Consider the following 19,486-nt stretch of genomic DNA (forward strand, 5'->3'; position numbering starts at 1 on the left):
TTTACAAACCATAGATAAGAGATGTCATTTTAATCACATAGATACATGTTTTAGGAACATGGTATTTGACAGACCCCGAATGAAACATTAAATGGAATTGTGTTTGTGTCATTAATGCTTTCATTCAGTGTTAACTTCTAAAGTATGAGGTATTCATCTTTTCTACATAAGAGATATATATGTGTGAGTGTTATCTAACGCTGTCCGTAAAAAGTAGCTATAACGATGGCACTTCGGTATACATAACTTATGCTGAGGAAGAGATGGTTTACCAAAAGTACTATTGTCCCTCGTATCTCTATATGAGTAATAGTACCACTGGGCCCTTTGATAGAGTAAGATTATATGCTAGCGGTATGATTACAAGAGTAATCATATTTGATAATCTGCTCAAGATCAAGAAAAGATTAAGTTTGCAAGGATGACACATACCTACCTTGAAACTGATCTGATAGTTATGAGACAAAAGAATTAACACGAGTAAATAGTTTACTGGATCATGATATTGTACAGTACAGCATCATTTGTGTAATTGGATGATCATAATGCATTCTGCCATGTGCCTCTTATGATTTGTAGAAGTTAAAAATAAATTTTAATTCTATTTACCAATATAACACAGATCCTATCGGGTCACACCGTATAGGATGTAATCGGAGAATCTTATTGATTAATTATAAATTGATTATAATTAATAATAAGATGGTTATAATTAATTATACGTGATATAATTAAATTATAAATGTCATATAAGATGACAAGCAAAAACAAAGGTTAATTTATAAACGTGCACGACACGTTGTATAAAAGTTACATAAACAACAACAACAGAAAATATAATTGTTCAGAATGATTATATATATTTAATTTTGATTTTTAATGTTAGTTATGGATTAATATTTTGGGCCTAAAGCCCATTAGAATTAAAGCCTTAATTAAGATTAAAAGCCCAAATTAATTCAAAGCTTAATGGGCATGTTCGGCACCCTTCCTTAAGGGTGAAGGATTAAATTTTTAATCTTTGCTAAGAAATGTATGTTCGGTAAAGAGATAAGATTAAGAAAAAGACTTATTGTAAATAAAATATACATTTTAGTATACAAAGACCAATTTGTCCCTCACCTCTTCCTCTTCCTCTGATTTTTTACCTCTGATCTTTTCATCTAAAGAGATGATATTAATACCAAGTACATTTCCATTAAATTTCATATAATCCCAAGTAAAGAACTATTAAATCCATTATATCTCTTGCTCTTCCTCTGAACTTCTATAATTAAATAGATATTTAATTGAAAATTTCCATTAAATTTTACAAAAAAAAAACAACATAATCCCAAGTAAGTAATTTTTTTGTTAAATCCATGCACTGGTACCGTGACCCCTGTAATACAGTTGAGGTACCATAGGTACCACTGTTACAAGCATCTTAAGAAAACTGTAGAAATTTGAAACTCAAAACACGCATGCAATTTTCAATTTAGTAAATTACATTATGAAATTAAATCCTCCTAAATTTTGTTAATAAACCATTCACCATCCAATTCGCTCAGGATTCTGAATTGAGAGAGTGAGTTCAAAAATAAATCTGATTGCTCAACCCAAGCCAAGTTATCTAAAAGAAGAATGAAAATTCAAACTAGCGAACTAAAACTTTGATATTTGGTAGAAAATAACTCAATTGATTGAATTTCAGAAGAAAACTAAAATTGTTTGATATTACATAATAATCTTCGAAGTGGATCTCAATAGAGAGGTCATCTCAAGAGAAATCTGTCTGTAGCGTTAGATTTACGATTTGATTACCGGAGAACCGTCAATCAAGGATGGAAGGAGGGCACAGTTTTTTCTCCCATGCCTAGAGACATGGGTTGACTGTAGAAGAAGAAAGGAATAAAATATTATAAAGGACAAAAGTGTTCTAAGGAGGTCACCTTTATGAGGATATTATGGTTCGTAAAAATCAGCTAAGGAGCTCCTTTAGAGGCCAATTTGCTAAGGAGGGGTCAGATTCGCCTTAAGAATTTGATCTAAGGTGGTGCTTTAATCCATTCTAAGGAATTATTGTTCGGCTGGATTAAGAGGGATTAAAGCTAAAGGAGCTCTAAGGAGATGTCACCGAACATGTACAATGGGCCAAGGGGCATTTTGGTCTTTTTACCTTAGAACCGACCTTAGAAGGGTATTTCGGTCATTGTGAAATCGCCACAAATTGGCCTATAAAAGTGCATGGGGGTGGAGAGAGAAAGAGTACTAATTTACTTCGTTTCGTATCGTATCGTGTCAGATTGATTCGGTAATCTATTTTCTCTCCTAAATAGTGTTTCGGTTAGAAAAAAAAAGTTATACGTAATCCACGTATAATCTTTTGGGTTGTTGAATAGTATTTACGGGATCGGTGAATAGTGTTTTTGTGAAAGTCGCGGTATTTATGCTTTTGCACATTGTTGTGAATCAGTTTTTCTGCGGGTCATGAATTGTGTTATTACGCCTCCTGTGAATAATGTTTTTGCATAATTCCGCAGTTTACGGTATTTCCTGGTGAATAACTGATAGAGGCATCAGACATCTGGTGCTCCGAGGCAAGTCGGTCTTCATTCCAATTGTAATTTGGAAACAAGGTATAAATGTTATATTAATTTATTTAATTGGTAAGTAGATTAAAGTTTTAGAAATCAATCAAGAAGTATATCTTAAAGGATTAAAAAGGGTTTGTCAAGGAAAGGCTGGAAAAGAAATTTTCGGTGGTCTTTCCGACATGCTTCTTTTAATTCAGGGCTTAAGTTAGAAATAAAAATTTTATTTTATGGTCTTTCCGCAGCTTAAGTCTAATAAAAAAGGGTTACACTAAAACCCTATAGGCTTAATCCTTTGTTGCCGAATGGCTCCCAGGGGTTTTAACTATGATTTGAACTGTCAGGTAGTGTATTTATACTCGGGCGGGTACGGGTACCCCGGTTATACCTTTTTTTTTGCTGGTTTTTTTTTTGGTTTTTTTTTGGTTTTTTTTTTTTTGCTGTTTTTTTTTCTGGTTTTTTTGTTTTTGTTTTTGGTTTTTTTTCTGGTTTTTTCCTATTTTTTCTGGTTTTTTTTGTTGGTTTCGGGGGGAAAAATTCAGATTTTTTGAATTTTGAAATGGATGAACAGTACTCGGGTATACAGGTACGGGTACTCGGGTATGGGTTTAGTCGGGTACGGGTAAACTCGGGTCGGGTATTGGTCCAAAATAACGGGTCCGGTCCGGTTTTTGTCCGTACCCGCGTACCCGAGTACCCGACCCATACCCGGGCTCGGGCACGGGTACCCCGGGCGGCGGGTACGGGCGGGTATACCCGACCCGGGTTTTTGCCAACCTCTACTGTCAGGTATATGCACAGTAGGAGCGCATGAGACTCTGGTACACTTGCTTTTCACTTGTCTGTATGCAAAAGAAGTCTGATATTTGGTGGCTGGTACATGGGGATACGGCTTTCTCACATTTGATGGGGCGTCACTGGCAAAAAGGTGGGAAATCTCTCTGAACACAACAAGGGTACAGTGGGATTTAGAACTGACACTTGGATTTCGAGAATAATCTGTGGTTATTGGCACATATGGAAACATAGGAACGAAAGGATTTTTGGGGGTATTTGGGTGCCGCAAGCTGTATTGGCAAATAGGATTTTAGAGGAGAGACTGCTTTGGGAGTAGGGGCGTTCATTGGGTCTGGTTTATTCGGTTTTGAATCAAACCGAATTAGTTTAGATTAAACGGTTCGGTTTTTTTGGTTTAATTGTTCAGTTCAGTTTGAAAATTTTTAAAACTTAAATAATTTAACTGATCGAACTTTTATATATTATGAATTTGATTCGGACCGCTTCGGTTTATTTCTTAATACTCCGGTTTATTTCTTAATTAATTGCTTTAAATACTTTGGTTTATTTCTTAATATCTTAATTTTATTTTTTAATACGTTTATTTCTTAATATACTTCGGTTTATTATAAATCAATTCTTTTAAATAAACAAATTAATATATTTCGGTTTAAACCGAACAAACTGAAATAAAATTTTGGTTCGATTCAGTTCGGTTGCAATGTTAATTCGGTTCTGTTCTATTTTTAAAACCGAATTATAACTTTGGTTTGCCTAGTTCGGTTCGATTTCAACCAAACCGAACCAATAAACACCCATATTTGGGAGGAACCGGTTTCAACCGAACCGAACCAATGAACACCCATATTGGGGAGGAACTGGTTTCAACCGAACCAAACCAATAAACACCCATATTTGGGAGAGATTCTGTTAATGAGTTAATGGGTTAATGGGTCTCTTTCCTTCTTTTTAAAATAAAGAAGAAGATAGGAAAGGAATCGTTAGCTAGTGGCTGAGATCATGTGTAAGATGCGTGGTGGTTTTAATCTGTGTAATTTATCTGTTACTAGTATCGTGCCTGTGCGTTGCAACGGGGACATATTATAAGATTGAATAGAATATGAAGAAATATTTTTGTTTGACATTCACACAAAATAAAAAAATATTTAAATGAAAATAAAAGACAAATGAAAAAAAAACGGAAATCCAAATAAATAACAATAAAAGAAACAACATCAATTGAAAAAACGGATCAAATATAACATGAATTTTTTTTCTTAAAATATCATTACAATTTAATATCTAATTTTCTTCACAAGTAAGACTGATCATTAAACGATTTAGAAAAGAAATGATATGTAAAGAAACAAAATTGGAAAAGATATGATGAAATGATTTAAATAAGAATTTTCTTTGCATATATATTCGTGATGGAAAATTATTTTAACAATGAAAATTTCTCTACATATCATTTATCTACACGAAAGTTATAGATATTCTTTATTTTTCTCTCCAAATCAGAAAGATATAATTGTTTTCATCAGCATAAGATTTGTTATTTATCTATTCATAAAGATACAGTAACCCTAAACAAAATCCAGAAAAATATGATTATTTTCATTTTCATTATCGAAATTATAGAGAAAAAGGAGAAATAAAACAGGAAAAATAGAGAAATAAGAAAATAATAGGAGCGAGGTATGTCCAAATTAAAGCCCTTTGGACAGCATCACCGTCCAAAGGGTTTCTTGACAGTTCGATTAAAATTTAATTAATGATGTATTTATCTATATTCAAAACTTGAAAAGAAAATAATATCAGTTTTGTTTTATTATGAAAAGTGAAAAATGTACTGGATGTCTCTGGTATCTTTTTTTCTCTCCATACAATCATTAAAAGGAAAAATTGATAAAAAGTATCGCGTGCCTATATTTTTCTAAGATAAAGAAGCATAAAAAAATTTAGCGATTATAATAACACCTCTTTTACTTATGACTCTTGCTTTTTTAATTTTTTTATATTTTGCATTGTTAATTTTTAAAATTTTCTATCTTCACATTAAATATATTTTAAAAGTTTATAAGAATTTGATCTTTAGAATTGACAACTATATATTTTATATGTAATTATTTGATAAGGAATATTCAAAATAGCAAAAGAAATAATATTTGATGAAATTGAAAATTTTATTTACTTAAGTGTTAAATTAAAGTTATTTTTATGTTGTTGTTTCTTTTCAAAAAAAAAAAATTTGTTATGTTTGTGAGGCATGGAAGATTTGAGAAAATAATGGAGACTTCTATTTATAACAACAACGGAGATTTGTAAGAATGCATTGTGGGTTGGATTTTCAATTTGCAAACTGAAATATTTTATTATTAATGGCAGGGAGCAATTAATGCAAATCAAATTAATTTGTTACAAATGGAATGATCCTGGGATGAAAAATGTAATAATCCAAAAAAGCTGTAAAGAGAAATAAGAAAACATATTGTTAGGAATTTATTCAATTTTAATGTGATATATTATGTAGCAGTTTGTATGGCGAGTATAATTTTGAACTAAATTTAGACTTCTACAAATAAAATATATGTATTTAATCAAAAGAATGCAAATTATGTAATTGAAGGGTTGATATTCAATTTGAATATTCATCTTTCAATCTCAACCGTTGGCGGATCAGGACAACTACGTGCATAATATAAGAATGGAGATAACAATTTTGACTAATTCGCAGCTTCTGCGAAGATTTAAAAAAAAAAAACAATTTTGACTGCAGTCAATTTTTTTTTTTTTTAAAAAAAAAAAACATGTCGCAGCTTGATTGGGTGCATTTTGACACATGTCATCGTGTCAACACATCATGCTGCATTTGCATGTTTGAGTCGATTTCCAATCTTCCTTTTGGCCTCAATTAGTCAATTGACCCTATCCCGAGCCATACCGGGTGTCATTACACGTTGTAGCCAATTAACATTGTTTCAAATCCAATAATTTTTTTTCTTTTTTTATAGACAGCTTTCTGAGCTCCATTGCATGCATCCCCAAATCATCAGTTCGAAGTTTCAAGCCTTTCACTGCTCAACTGACCAACTACTAGAATTGAAATTCCTCATAATTGCTACCGTCTGTGATTTTTCGAATCGAGAATAAAATTAATACGTAAACTGCCGATATAATTAGGGCTGTTAAAAAAAATTGTAGTTCGTAATTCGATTGATTTCAATTTTAAAAATTTATAGTTCGCAATTAATTCGATTTGAAATTAGTTCGTTATGAAACAAATCAAACTAGTTCGGTTTGAATCTTATTCAAATTCAAACTCAAACTAGAGTAAGTTCAATTCGGTTCGATTCATTTGCAGCACTACTTGGAGCTCAAATTTTATATTTTTTAGAAAAAAATTGCTACTTTTTAAGGTATTTATAAAATCCTGTTTTTAAATGGTCCAAAAATATTTGAAAAAAGTGATTTTGTGCAAATCTTAAGAAAAAGTAAATTAAAAAAAAAAAATTTGATTTGAATATCATGTTGATTAGTTCAGATTATCTGTTTTAACTTTGAAATTAAAATAAAAAACTGTAATATAATTAGAGCATGAAAACAATAAAACATTTGAATCCTTTTCAATTTCAATATATATAATTAAAATTTTAAAATCACATGCCCCTGCTTTACCAACCTGAACATATAGACATTGGATTCATCTGTTTTTTTTTTTTTAATATTTTTTATTGAATTGAGGTATTAAATGTTCCGTGGGGATAAAGAAAGGAACCGTATGTATAATTCTTGATTGTTACCACTTACAAGATTAATTGATTCTTTCCTTGTCCAATTTTAAGCACGCACAAGCACAAGCACAAAGCTCCATCGATCGATCCATCACAAAGAACCAGAAAGAGAGAAGAGAAGAGAAGAGAAGAGAAGAGGAAGGAAGGATGATCGTGCGGATCCGGAGCAGAGAGGGGTTGGAGCGGGTTAGCATCCCGGACTCGATGGCAACACTGGCCACGCTGCGGTCCCTCATCGAGTCACAGCTGGGCATCCCTGCCTCGTCCCAAACCCTCTCCCTCGACCCCAAGCTGCTGCTCACCGACCCCTCCTCCAGCCAGGTCCCCACTCTCTCCGACCCTTCCGCCTCCCTCTCAACCCTCGGCGTCTCCCACGGCTCCATCCTCTACCTCTCCCACTCTGAGCCCCGCCGCTCTGCCCCACCTCCTCCCCCTCGCTCCGCCTTCGCCCCCGCTGGCTCCTTCGGTCGCAACAAGATGACCATCGAAGACCTCATTGCCCGCCAGATCCGAATCACGCGCCAGGTAAAATAATATATGCTGATATGCTATGCTAATATGCAATGGTTATTAAACCATCTGGTAAAAGTATGTACAAAGAGAGTTATCTTCTACCAGCATGCTGGTCACTTACTGAAACTACATCTGGTACGGATTCTGAGGGTGACTGATTGACTGATTCACTGTGAAATTTATTTTGACAGGAGAACCCCCACTGTGTTTCTGCCTCCTTTGACCGTGATGCAGCAAACGCCTTCCAGCTGTACGTCTCAGATACACTGGCATTCGCCGTCAAGCGAGGGGGCTTCCTGTACGGTATGGTTGGGACTGACTCGTCAGTCTCGGTGCAATTCATATATGAGCCACCCCAGCAGGGCACGGAGGATGTACTGAACCTCCTGCGGGACCCCGACGAGGAGCGACTGGTGGATGCCATTGCAACTGGGATGGGCATGAGGCGCGTCGGCTTCATTTTCACTCAGGCAGTGGGCAGGAAAAAGAGTGAAACCGGGGAGTATACCCTGTCAGGGAGGGAGGTGGCACAGGCGGTGGCGCTGCAGGAGGAGGGTGGGATAGCAGAGTGGGTCACAGCAGTGGTCAAGCTCGAGGTTGACGAGGATGGCGGGGCCGATGTGCATTTCGAGGCCTTCCAGATGAGCGACATGTGCCTCAAGCTGTTCAGGGATGGCTTGCTCGAGACCGAGTTTTCAGAGGATGCTGATCCCAGGCTATCAATGGTCAAGAAGGAGGTTGTTGTTGCCAGCAAGGACACCAAGGAGGTCGACAACGATTTCTTCTTGGTGCCTGTCAAGATAGCCGATCACCAGGTATAAATTTACATCACCATTCTTCTATTCTTCCCCTCTCCATTATACCAGCTTGCTAGTTAAAACTTGAACCTAACAGGGCCATCTCGTATATTTTTTATCTGCAGGGCCCACTGCAATGTACTTTCCCGATAGAGAACCGTATAACGACTGTCACACTCAGAGCTCTCAAAAGCCACCTTGACAATTCAAAGAACCTGCCTTTTGTCAAGCGCATCTCTGATTTTCACCTGCTTCTTCTTCTCTCCAAATTTCTTGATGTGAATTCTGACGTACCAGCATTGGCTGAGTGCGTCAAAAACCAAGGAACTGTTGCAGAGGGGTACCAGCTTCTGATTGAGTCCTTGGCTGGTGCCTCTTGAGAAGAAAAATGATATATTGGTCGCTCATGTTTATTTTAGTTTTGTATGTTTGATGCTGTATTGATAGAGAGAACTTCTTAAAGCTCATCTTGGTTTTTTAGTTTATCTTTAGTTCTTTAATACCAAGAGCCTTTTAATTGAAGTAGTCTATATAAATTAGTGTGCGGCTGTTCTCTTCTTGGGCGCAATACATACTGTTACTGTAATAGACATCTTTAAGCTGCAAAAATTGGAAAAAAAATGATTGTTTGGTCTTTTGATTGGAAGGAGGATGCGACAGGTGATAAAATACATTCAGATCTTTACACTCTAATTTGGATTTGGAGAAGACGCAAAATATATTTATTTAGAAGATAGAGAAGATGAAATCTTTCTCTTCTCTTTCTTTTAATAAAGTTATGTGACGAAGTAGTAATTCTTAAAATGTGTGTTTTGTTTTGCTTGCTTCCTCTTATCGCTTCATTCCTTACTGGAGTGTAGAAGATAAATGGTGCAATTTAGCATGAAAAATACAGCTGTTTTCGTGTTTAATAATTGTCTTTGATTAAAAAAGGAGCTCAACTGCTGGTTTTTAAAGATGCTGATGACATTAGGTGCAAATTGTAATAACTTATTTAATTATATTTAATAAAAGAATAATTATTTCAATCTTCTCACTCTAATACTAGCATCGTACCCACAGCAATAATAGAGAAATATTGTATTGTGGTCTCTACTAATTATATGACCCTCACTAATTATATGGTCTCCTTTTTTAGTCTTCGTACTTGTTTTCGTATCAACTTTCAAGTTATAAATACTTAGAATATGAGATATTAGTAGTTGTAACTTTGTTTTGATTGTCATCTTGAGCTTGTAAAAATGTATACAAATGTAGATAATTTCTAGACGTTGATTTTTCAACTTATTAATTCATATAAAAGTAAAATCAAAATGTGATAATTTTTTATGGACACATAGAGAAAATAAAATAGATTACATCTAACGGTTTTATTTTGACGTTTAAGTTTTAAACTTTAAGTTATTTAAGTTTTTAAAAATGGAGGCATGATGGAGACACAAAAAATGAAGGCATTTGAACCCTCCTCATAGGTCATTTGTCTACTTTAGATGTCTATATTAGTGATATTTAGATATATGACTTATTTGTTCTGAATAGAGAGGTTAAATGAGAAATTTTAAAATGAGTTTAACAGAAAAGACAATAAATTAGTAAATTTGTGAGTTTTTTAAATTTAAAATTATATATATGATATCATAAATTTTAGAATGAGAAATATATAATTTCAAAACTTTTAAGAAAACGAGAGTATTAACAATCTTTAAGAAAAAAATGTCTAATTAATTTTCTATTGATAATTTTCTATTATTTATTATTTTTAAGCGATTAAATTAGAAAATGAGAATATTAACAAAATAAGTGAGTTTAGATTGAGAAATAATTAATTTTAAATTTTGAGAAAAAAAATATCTAAATGAAAAAAAGTTACCAAGGGTATATCTAAATTCCTATTTAATATCTGTATCCTATTCGTTTGCAGAAGAGAAGAAGAGAGGAGAGATCAGAAAGAGAAAGAGAAAGAGAGAGAAGAAATGAGGCTAGAGATTGATGGCATGGCGGTGTACTTTCCGTACGGGAGCATCTACCCGGAACAGGTGGAGTACATGCTGGAGCTCAAGCGTTCTCTCGATGCTCGGGGCCACGCGCTGCTGGAGATGCCGACTGGCACGGGCAAGACGGCGGCGCTGCTCTCCTTGATCGTTTCCTACTCTCTGGCTCACCCGGAGCAGCGCCTCAAGCTTCTCTACTGTACTCGCACCGTGCATGAGATGGAAAAAACCCTGGCCGAGCTGCGGTTGCTACTGGACCACCTACCCCAGCCCGCCTGCTCCTCTCTCCTTGCCCTCGGCCTCTCCTCCCGCAAAAACCTCTGTGTCAACTCCGACGTCCTCTCCGCCCGATCTCGCGACTCCGTCGACGCCGCCTGCCGCAGCCTCACCGCCACCTGGGTCCGGACCCTCGCCCAAGACAACCCAAACGTCCCCACCTGCCCCTTCTTTGAGGCCTACGACCGTGCTGCCTCCACCGGCGCTGAGGCCGTCCTGCTCCCCGCAGGTGTCTACACTCTTGGCGACCTACGCACTTTCGGCCGTGAGAAGGGATGGTGCCCCTACTTCCTGGCCCGGCAGATGATCCGCTACGCCAATGTGGTTGTCTACAGCTACCAATACCTGCTCGATCCTAAGGTGGCCAGCTTCATCTCCAAGGAGATGCAGAAGGAGTGTGTGGTGGTCTTTGACGAGGCCCATAACATCGACAATGTCTGCATCGAGGCCCTCAGCGTGAGCATCAGGAAGCAGACACTCGAAGGCGCTGCCAGGAATCTCACTCAGATGTCACAGCAGATCGACAGGTAACCAATTTTATCCTTACCTTACCTTCTCTGACCGAATTTGTATTTGTTCATTCTGTTTTCATTTACAGCTATTGCTATTTTAACATTTAATACAGCTCAATGTAATCCGAACTTCGCCTATTTAAGGCCTGTATCTCTCTTTCAGAAATTCAATACAAAACATTAGACAAATAACAAAGAATGTTATTCAATACCTAATTACATTTTGAATACCATTTTTACTCTCCTTGCTCTTTCTCTGACTAGCTCTGTCTCAATTTGGTAGCAAGGCTCAAGGCTACTGATGCTGGCAGGCTACGTGCTGAGTATAACCGCCTCGTCCAAGGACTGGCACAGAGAGGAAATCTTGCAAGTTAGTCTCTCTTGTCTTCTCTTGCATTGTCTTTTGGACTTTTTATGAAACAAGTACATTTTTCTTTCCTTGGCTTATGATTGATAGATAGATACATAGATTGGCTTGCTGATTATTATCTTTGCTTTCATGAATTAAGTAACGGATGCATGGCTGGGGAATCCAGCACTGCCGGACGATATATTGAAGGAGGCGGTGCCAGGAAATATTCGCAGAGCAGAGCATTTCCTGTCTGTGCTGCGCAGGCTGGTTCAGTACCTGAAGGGCCGTCTGATGACGGAGAATGTAGAGACTGAGAACCCTGTCTCTTTCTGTTCCTCCATCAACTCTCAGGCTGGAATCGACCAGAAAATGCTCAAGTTTTGCTACGACCGCCTGCACTCTCTCATGCTCACGCTTGAAATAACCGACACCGACGAGTTCATGCACATCCAGACCGTCTGTGATTTTGCCACTCTCGTCTCCACCTATGCGAGGGGCTTCTCTATCATCATCGAGCCATACGATGAGAGGATGCCTACTATTCCCGATCCCGTACTTCAGGTATGCATGCCCTCTTCTGTTTGCATTCTCATTATCACTGCAATTCCATCTGTCTCACCCTTTCATCTTTTTTATTTTTTCTTTCTAATTGTTAAGTTGCTATATCTTTGATTGAACAGCTGAGTTGTCATGACGCTTCGCTTGCAATAAAGCCTGTATTTGATCGTTTCCAGTCAGTTATTATTACTTCAGGGACTCTCAGCCCAATTGATCTTTACCCCCGTCTTTTGAGCTTTAACCCTGTCATAAGCCGCAGCTTTACCATGTCCTTGACGAGGGATTGCATCTGCCCCATGGTTCTAACTCGCGGAAGGTAGCTCCTGGACCCAGAAATACTGAAAATGAATAATTGAAGTCCTTAAATCAAGTCATTATTTTTTGCACCTGATGATAAGCTCCTGGTTGGGTTTTTTGATGGACTTCTTCTCCAAAACCTCATTTTCCTAAAAATATTTAACCAACCTGACTTTTCGGAACTATATAACAAAATAGAAAAACATGGGATTTGGTTCAGTACATGAACAACAGGTTCCTTATGAGCCACAATACATTATTACTCTAGAAAACTTTTTACAGAAGTGATGATAATTTCTGAACATCTTCTGTGGCAGTGACCAGCTACCAGTGAGCACGAAATTTGATATGAGAAGTGACCCTGGAGTTGTGAGAAACTACGGGAGGCTGCTCCTCGAAATGGTTGCAGCAGTGCCAGATGGAATTGTTTGCTTCTTTGTCAGTTATTCCTACATGGACGGCATTGTCAATAGCTGGAATGAAATGGGTATCCTGCAGGTATGGTTATGATTTTCAATGCTTGGTTTTATGCTGTATACCCTGTTTTCCTGTCTCCTTCAGACACAGTTTTGTTTGTTTTCTGTAATATTGGAGAATAGCTTCTAAAAGTTCTCTTGCTTCCAACAGGAACTCCACATTTCTATGGCTTCCTCGTAGCTAACAACAAAGTTTAGTCAGGCCATAATATTGACCAACTTGCCCCTTAGAGGGGAGATCGCTCCCCAAATCCTTTATTCTGGAACCTGCAATCTAATCATCGCTTGTTTCAATAATTCGATCTGTGCTCACCCTGATAGGAAAAACAGAGATCATTATGAACCCACACAAGTTTGTAAATGTTTTTCCTGTTGCAGAGATTTTAAATTTTCAGTGATGTTTTGATATATGGGAAGACTAGAGAATATATTTTGCAAAACACTCCATTTTATTTCACATAAAATTTTATTATCAACCCTGGATGTTATTGATCATTCATAATAGAATTTGGGACTATTTATGTGTTTTGTGCGAGGGTTGTCACATGAGCGAGCCACAGTTTCTGAACTTTTTTCTGCAATCACTACAGTTTAGTATCAGTACCAATTCTCAGTTCATTATTTTTATAATTTATATTTTCAGGCTTATAGCCTCAAATGAAGCCTTGATCTCTGCACAGAAATTCAATTAAATTGTTAATCGAGACAATTAAAGTATACTAGCATACATGTATGCTCAGATCCCCAATAAATTTAATTCTTGTTTTCTGTAACCTATGTGAATTGAAATTTTAGGGTAATTTTTGTAGGATGTGATGCAGCATAAGCTGGTTTTTATTGAAACTCAAGATGTGGTAGAAACTACGCTGGCACTTGATAATTATAGGAAGGCTTGTGACTGTGGCAGAGGCGCAGTGTTCTTCTCTGTGGCAAGGTAATTGTGTACCCCCTTTTTTTTTTTCAAAGTGAATTCAGTTTAACTATATCAGCAATTGTACACAAGACTTCTCATACTTGAGGGGTTTTCGGTCCCCTCATGTTTATATTTTCCTGGAGTCCAAATGAAATAAATTGGAGCCAAAATTTGCTGTGTGCAACTTTGTCAATTTTTGCTCGACTTTAACTTGGTTTTGCTGACTGATTACACTTTTAGATGACTTGGTTAAGAATATGTGAAATGTTGGGTGTTTGTATATTAACATAAAGAACTCAGTGTAGTTTGAAAAATTACCATCAACATTGCCAGCATTAGTTTATTTTTGTAGTTCTGTAATGTTTAATACCTTTGTAAGAAGAGGAATAAAGAAGGAAAAAACTAATTTCAGAATTTGCAAATTAAACAAACTGAGTGTTATTTTTTGGTTACATTGGATAATCTAGGGGGAAAGTTGCTGAAGGTATAGATTTTGACCGACATTATGGAAGGCTGGTTATCATGTTTGGTGTTCCTTTTCAGTACACCCTCAGCAGGTGATCTTTATGTTCCTTCTTAGTTTATACTATCTCTGAAATTTATCTTCCCATTAGTTGTTTACTGTTATTTATTTTTGTAAGTGTAACAATAACAAGAAATATCTTTGTTTTTCTTATCTTTTAGGATACTGCTAGCGAGGTTAGAATATTTAAGGGAGACCTTTCAGATAAAGGAGGGCGATTTCCTAACCTTTGATGCACTGGTATGATATAATTGGTGTCGGTGTCAGGCTGTCCTAGTTGAAATTTCAGTTGACACCAATTGATCACAAAATTGCTGCTGATGCTGTTGTTGTTCATCATTGCTTATAGGCATAAGCACCAAGCTATCACCAAATAATATCAAAGGAGGTCCAAAGTTGTCACAGTTCCATTTTGGTCAGGGTTTAGTTGGTAGAAAACAGTCAAAATTGCAATATTGTTGATAGAGAGAACTTTGAAGCAATTTCATGTAGCATGGTTTCTGTGGTTTAGTGACCTTTTCTTGAATTCATAACATGGAAAATATCATCTCATGCTTGCAGAGACAAGCAGCACAATGTGTTGGTCGAGTGATTCGTTCCAAGGCAGATTACGGCATGATGATATTTGCTGACAAGAGGTATGTGCATTTTTGCAGCCCACCCTTAAACTTACTAATTTAGTTTTTCGAAAGGCTCGGCTTCACTTTTGTGTGTTTCTGTTAACATTGCAGGTATAGTCGTCATGACAAACGGTCAAAGCTGCCGGGGTGGATATTATCTCACCTGCATGATGCGCACCTAAATCTGAGCACCGATATGGCCTTGCATATAGCCCGTGAGGTCTGAATAATAACCATTGTTTCCTTCATGTTAACAATATGAACAAAGCTGGGAACAATATTATCTTGTAACGGTACTTTGCTGCATAGGCATGACCTGACCTGTGAACAGATAGTAAATCTGGATCCAGTAAGCCAGCCAGCGTGACCTGTTAGTCTCAGGTCCCATTTGTGAGCCAACCTGGTGCTCTGTTGTTGCTCCTGATATCATTTACTTGCTCTATTTGAGAGAAATTTCATCACATTCTTTTTGTTTTGACTGATTTACTTTTTTATTGAATGGCAAAGTTCCTTCGGCGAATGGCTCAGCCGTACGACAAGACTGGGTCAGGGGGGAAGAAAACACTCTTGTCAGAAGAAGACGTCATGAAGATGTCTGAAGGTGGCTTGGACATGTAGTGAATCTCGGCAGGAATCAGACAAATTGGCAATGGGGCCCATGGCAAATCTGGCATGAATGGTTTTTTTGAGATTTTTGTAGATGTTGAGTAGGTTAGGAAAGTAGGAAAGCAGGAAAGCATGTCATGGCATGTCTGCTGGACATTATTTGTTTCATTAGGATACAATGTGGTGATTTATGAATGAGGTTGGAGAATAACCAGAGGTGGGGTTGGGGTCGGGATCAAGCTCGGGGTCTGTGGTATGTGATGAGAACTTTTAGAAGTTTATTGGAATCTGATGGCTTGACTGGGAAGTGGCACATGCTAAAACCAAATTTGGTGTCAAGCCGCCAAGTCCAGGCTGCCGGGCATCATCCCGTTGTTTCGTTTGTAACAAATGGAATCTAGAATCTGGGTTTGGTATGCCAGCTGCAATTTGATTTTGATTTTAGGGACATTAATTTTGATACTCGCTAGCTGCTGCCTATGCCTCACGCTTCATCATATCTTCTGTTAGTGAGGGAAACATGTGATGTGACTAAAATGTCTTGGTTTGGGTACGTCATGTCATGGTATGTGATGATGTCATGGAATGTGATGTGATTAAAATGGTAGAGGATAATTATCTCACAATTGTTATGCTATGTGAGCGTGTTGTGACCATACATGACTAATTATGTTTAATTATTTTTATCATGTTAAGTTAGTTTATAGAAAATAATAATAATAAAATATTAATAAATAAATTATAATAAAGAAATAATGTTAGAAAAATTAATTATTTGATGTGATTTGACATGATCATAGTATTAGTTTAGGTGATGTGATGTGATGTTATGTTGTTTTTAATCGATGGGAGACGCCACATGGCCCACATGAGTGGTACCTGTGATGGAACAGATATCAATAGAAAAATAAAACATATATCGGAAAACAGGAATGATTTTATGAAATCAAGGAAAAATGTTTTGTTTTTCTTTTTTCTTTTTTCTTTTTTCTTTTTTCTTTTTTCTTTTTGTGGTTTCATTTTGTGTTGTTTTTTGTAATAGTATAAAGTTCTAGCATAACTGTGAGAATTATAAATTACCCTTACGACAACTCACAAAAAAAAAACTAAATACCATCACTGGTTGTCTATCTTTTTAGATTTTATCTTATACTTTGTGTTGGTGACATTTTGATAAATATCGAGTTTAGATTTCATCGAACTAATTAATTTCAAATTTAGTATACTCTTAAATTTTTAATGATTATATGAATTTGATCATGCAGATTTGAATTTTGTCATATATCGGACTAATCTTGATATGAATTAATATCAGGTGTTGATTTGTTTTCAATTTTAATTTTAGTGAGTTACGTGTTCCGTTCTTTCTACAAATCGAGATTTGATAAAATCATAACCCTTTTTTATATTTTCTTAATGAGTAGAACTAGGGTGTTCTTAAGTTCACCAAGTCTCTTGGTGAACTCAAGTCTAAAACCTATCGAATCAGCTTCAAATGATAAATCTGAACCGTTGAAACTTGTCTACCTTACGGGTGATGCGTCTACATGTAAAAAAAAAAAAAATAATTTGAAACTAATTTTGCATCGAACCAAGTAGTAAAAAAAGATTCAAAAAATGAATGCATTAAAATTAATTGATTAAACTTCTAATTTTGACCGCTTGATTTTATACTAAATTAATTCAAATGTTTAAAAATTTCATATGTAGATACATCACTTATAAGGTAAGTGAATTTTAACGGTTTGAATTCGTCATTTGAAATTGATTCAATGTGTTTTAGACTTGAGTTCACCAAAAGACTTAGTGAACTTAAGAACACTGTAGTTCACCAAAAGACTTAGTGAACTTAAGAACACTGTAGTTCACCAAAAGACTTAGTGACTATTTTCCTTCACTATGTGATGTGCGCATATCCACTAATGTGGAATACTAAAATCTACGCAGGTTTTTATTTTGTATAACTCTATATATTTTCTATACTAAAATTTATTTAGTTTAATCGTATAATTATATGCATATAAGAGAAGAAGATTGCTCATGTCCGGTATCAGGTTGAATTTCGTCCAGAACAGCAGTAAATGAAGTTGTTGATATTATATTCAAGATATTAAATGTTGTAAAACGTTGGTGGTTAAGATTGTCAATATAATTTAAATATCAATATATTCCTTCTACTTAATATCACTGGAAAAAAAAACTCTCATTTTTAATTAAATTTATTTTGATGGAAATTATTTTTTCTGTAGAAATTTTAGAGAAAAGGAATGAAAAATGAACAAATAATACAAATATGGTGGGTGAAAAGTTGAGCTTTGTTTTGTTGGAAGTCCAATACCATTAAATATAATTTTATATGACATTAAAAAATAAATTAATTAAACGAGGAGAGATCAAATGTATTTCTTTTTTGTCTTCATTATATCTTTATTTAAAAGTATAGTGACTTCAAGTTTAAAACTTGAATACAAAATATAACCATTAAATATAATTTGTATCATTATTTTTATGCATATGTAAAAATCACAACGTTCTGGTTTTGTTTTGATTAGTGTTAATAGCTTGCAAATATACATTGACATGGATAAATCTAGGACGTTATTTTTTCAACTTATTGATTCATATAAAATCAAAATCGAAAGATAATAGTTTTTAGGAGGTTGATAACTAACCCCGCACCTCCCACTCCGCAATTAACCCCGCACAAAATGCCAAAAAACTCCAGCTGTCATTTTTTTTTCATAAGGTATTAATACTTACGTACAAAAATATTTATCTCTAAGAACGAAAGTATTTATCTCTAAGCACGAAAGTATTTTAGGGGACCAAGCAAGTTTTTTTCATGGAGGGTGGGGGGAATCTCAAATCATATGGGGGACCATGCACGTTTTTAGAGGTGAGTTTTTTTTATCTCATTTCAATCTCGTCCACATTTCTCACAATCTATGAGAAATTTTGCGAATCTAAAATCACGAACGTTTTCTACGTAATTTTCTCTTTCAAATGAGATCCATGATGACATACTTTCGAGCAAGTCGTTACAGAAGTATTTATCCCTCATTGTGTAAGTATTTATATCTATACTTAAAAGTATTTTTTTGCATATAATATTTATAATACTTGATATTAATATTTTCATATGTCAGTATAAATACTTATAATACATGATATTAATACTTTCATATGTCAGTATAAATACTTATAATACTTGATATTAATACTTTCATATATCAGTATAAATACTTATAATAATTGATAGTAATACTTTCATATGTCTGTATAGGTATAAATACTTGCACGATGAGAGATAAATACTTCTGTAACGACTTATCCGAAAGTATGTCATCATGGATCTCATTTAAAAGAGAAAATTACGTAGAAAACATTCGTGATTTTAGATTCGCAAAATTTCTCATAGATCGTGAGAAATATGAACGAGATTGAAATGAGATAAAACTAATTTGGAGAGAGATAGAGTGGGGGATGGAATGGGGGGGAGGAATATAATTGTTCTAGTTTTTATGCTCATAAAGAGAAAATTAAATACATGACAGAATAAAGACATTTAAACCCTCTTCAAATTAAATATGACAGAGTAAATATTCTATTTGCAGAAATAGGACGGATATAGTGTCCATACTTAAAATAAGAACGCTAACGAAATCTTTACTAGTGAGCTTGAAAAGGGTGCGTAGTGTTCAATTTAGATGCTAACAGTGTATCTCTGCAAATTTGATTAGGTTGCCAATCTTGTAATTATTTGGATAATTTAAATTTAAGAGGAGGGATTCAATTACACCCTTTTTTGGTGACACCGAATTACACTCTCAATTTTCAAAGTTTTCAAATTACAAACAGTCGATCCAAACCGTTCAACATAATGGATATGTTAAAATGTGCTTGCAGAT

The 19,486-nt window shown here is 35.5% G+C and overlaps 2 protein-coding genes across 2 annotated transcripts; both read left to right on the top strand.

Annotated features, from left to right (window-relative positions):
* The first annotated feature begins 7,156 nt into the window (after nt 1–7,156).
* On the top strand, nt 7,157–8,939 carry LOC144557128 (NPL4-like protein). The gene is made up of 3 exons (XM_078305661.1): nt 7,157–7,669; nt 7,849–8,472; nt 8,580–8,939. Exons 1-3 carry the CDS (start codon nt 7,292–7,294, stop codon nt 8,832–8,834), a joined length of 1,257 nt encoding a protein of 418 aa, XP_078161787.1. The 5' UTR covers nt 7,157–7,291; the 3' UTR covers nt 8,835–8,939.
* A 1,404-nt stretch (nt 8,940–10,343) lies between these two features.
* On the top strand, nt 10,344–16,006 carry UVH6 (RAD3-like DNA-binding helicase protein). Its single transcript, XM_078305668.1, has 11 exons — nt 10,344–11,248; nt 11,521–11,603; nt 11,743–12,146; nt 12,266–12,459; nt 12,758–12,938; nt 13,726–13,850; nt 14,297–14,386; nt 14,514–14,592; nt 14,914–14,990; nt 15,084–15,192; nt 15,480–16,006. Exons 1-11 carry the CDS (start codon nt 10,428–10,430, stop codon nt 15,588–15,590), a joined length of 2,274 nt encoding a protein of 757 aa, XP_078161794.1. The 5' UTR covers nt 10,344–10,427; the 3' UTR covers nt 15,591–16,006.
* Nucleotides 16,007–19,486: the final 3,480 nt, after the last annotated feature.

The sequence above is a fragment of the Carex rostrata genome, chromosome 1 (assembly GCF_964058835.1).
Source record: "Carex rostrata chromosome 1, lpCarRost1.2, whole genome shotgun sequence".
Lineage (NCBI taxonomy): Eukaryota > Viridiplantae > Streptophyta > Magnoliopsida > Poales > Cyperaceae > Carex > Carex rostrata.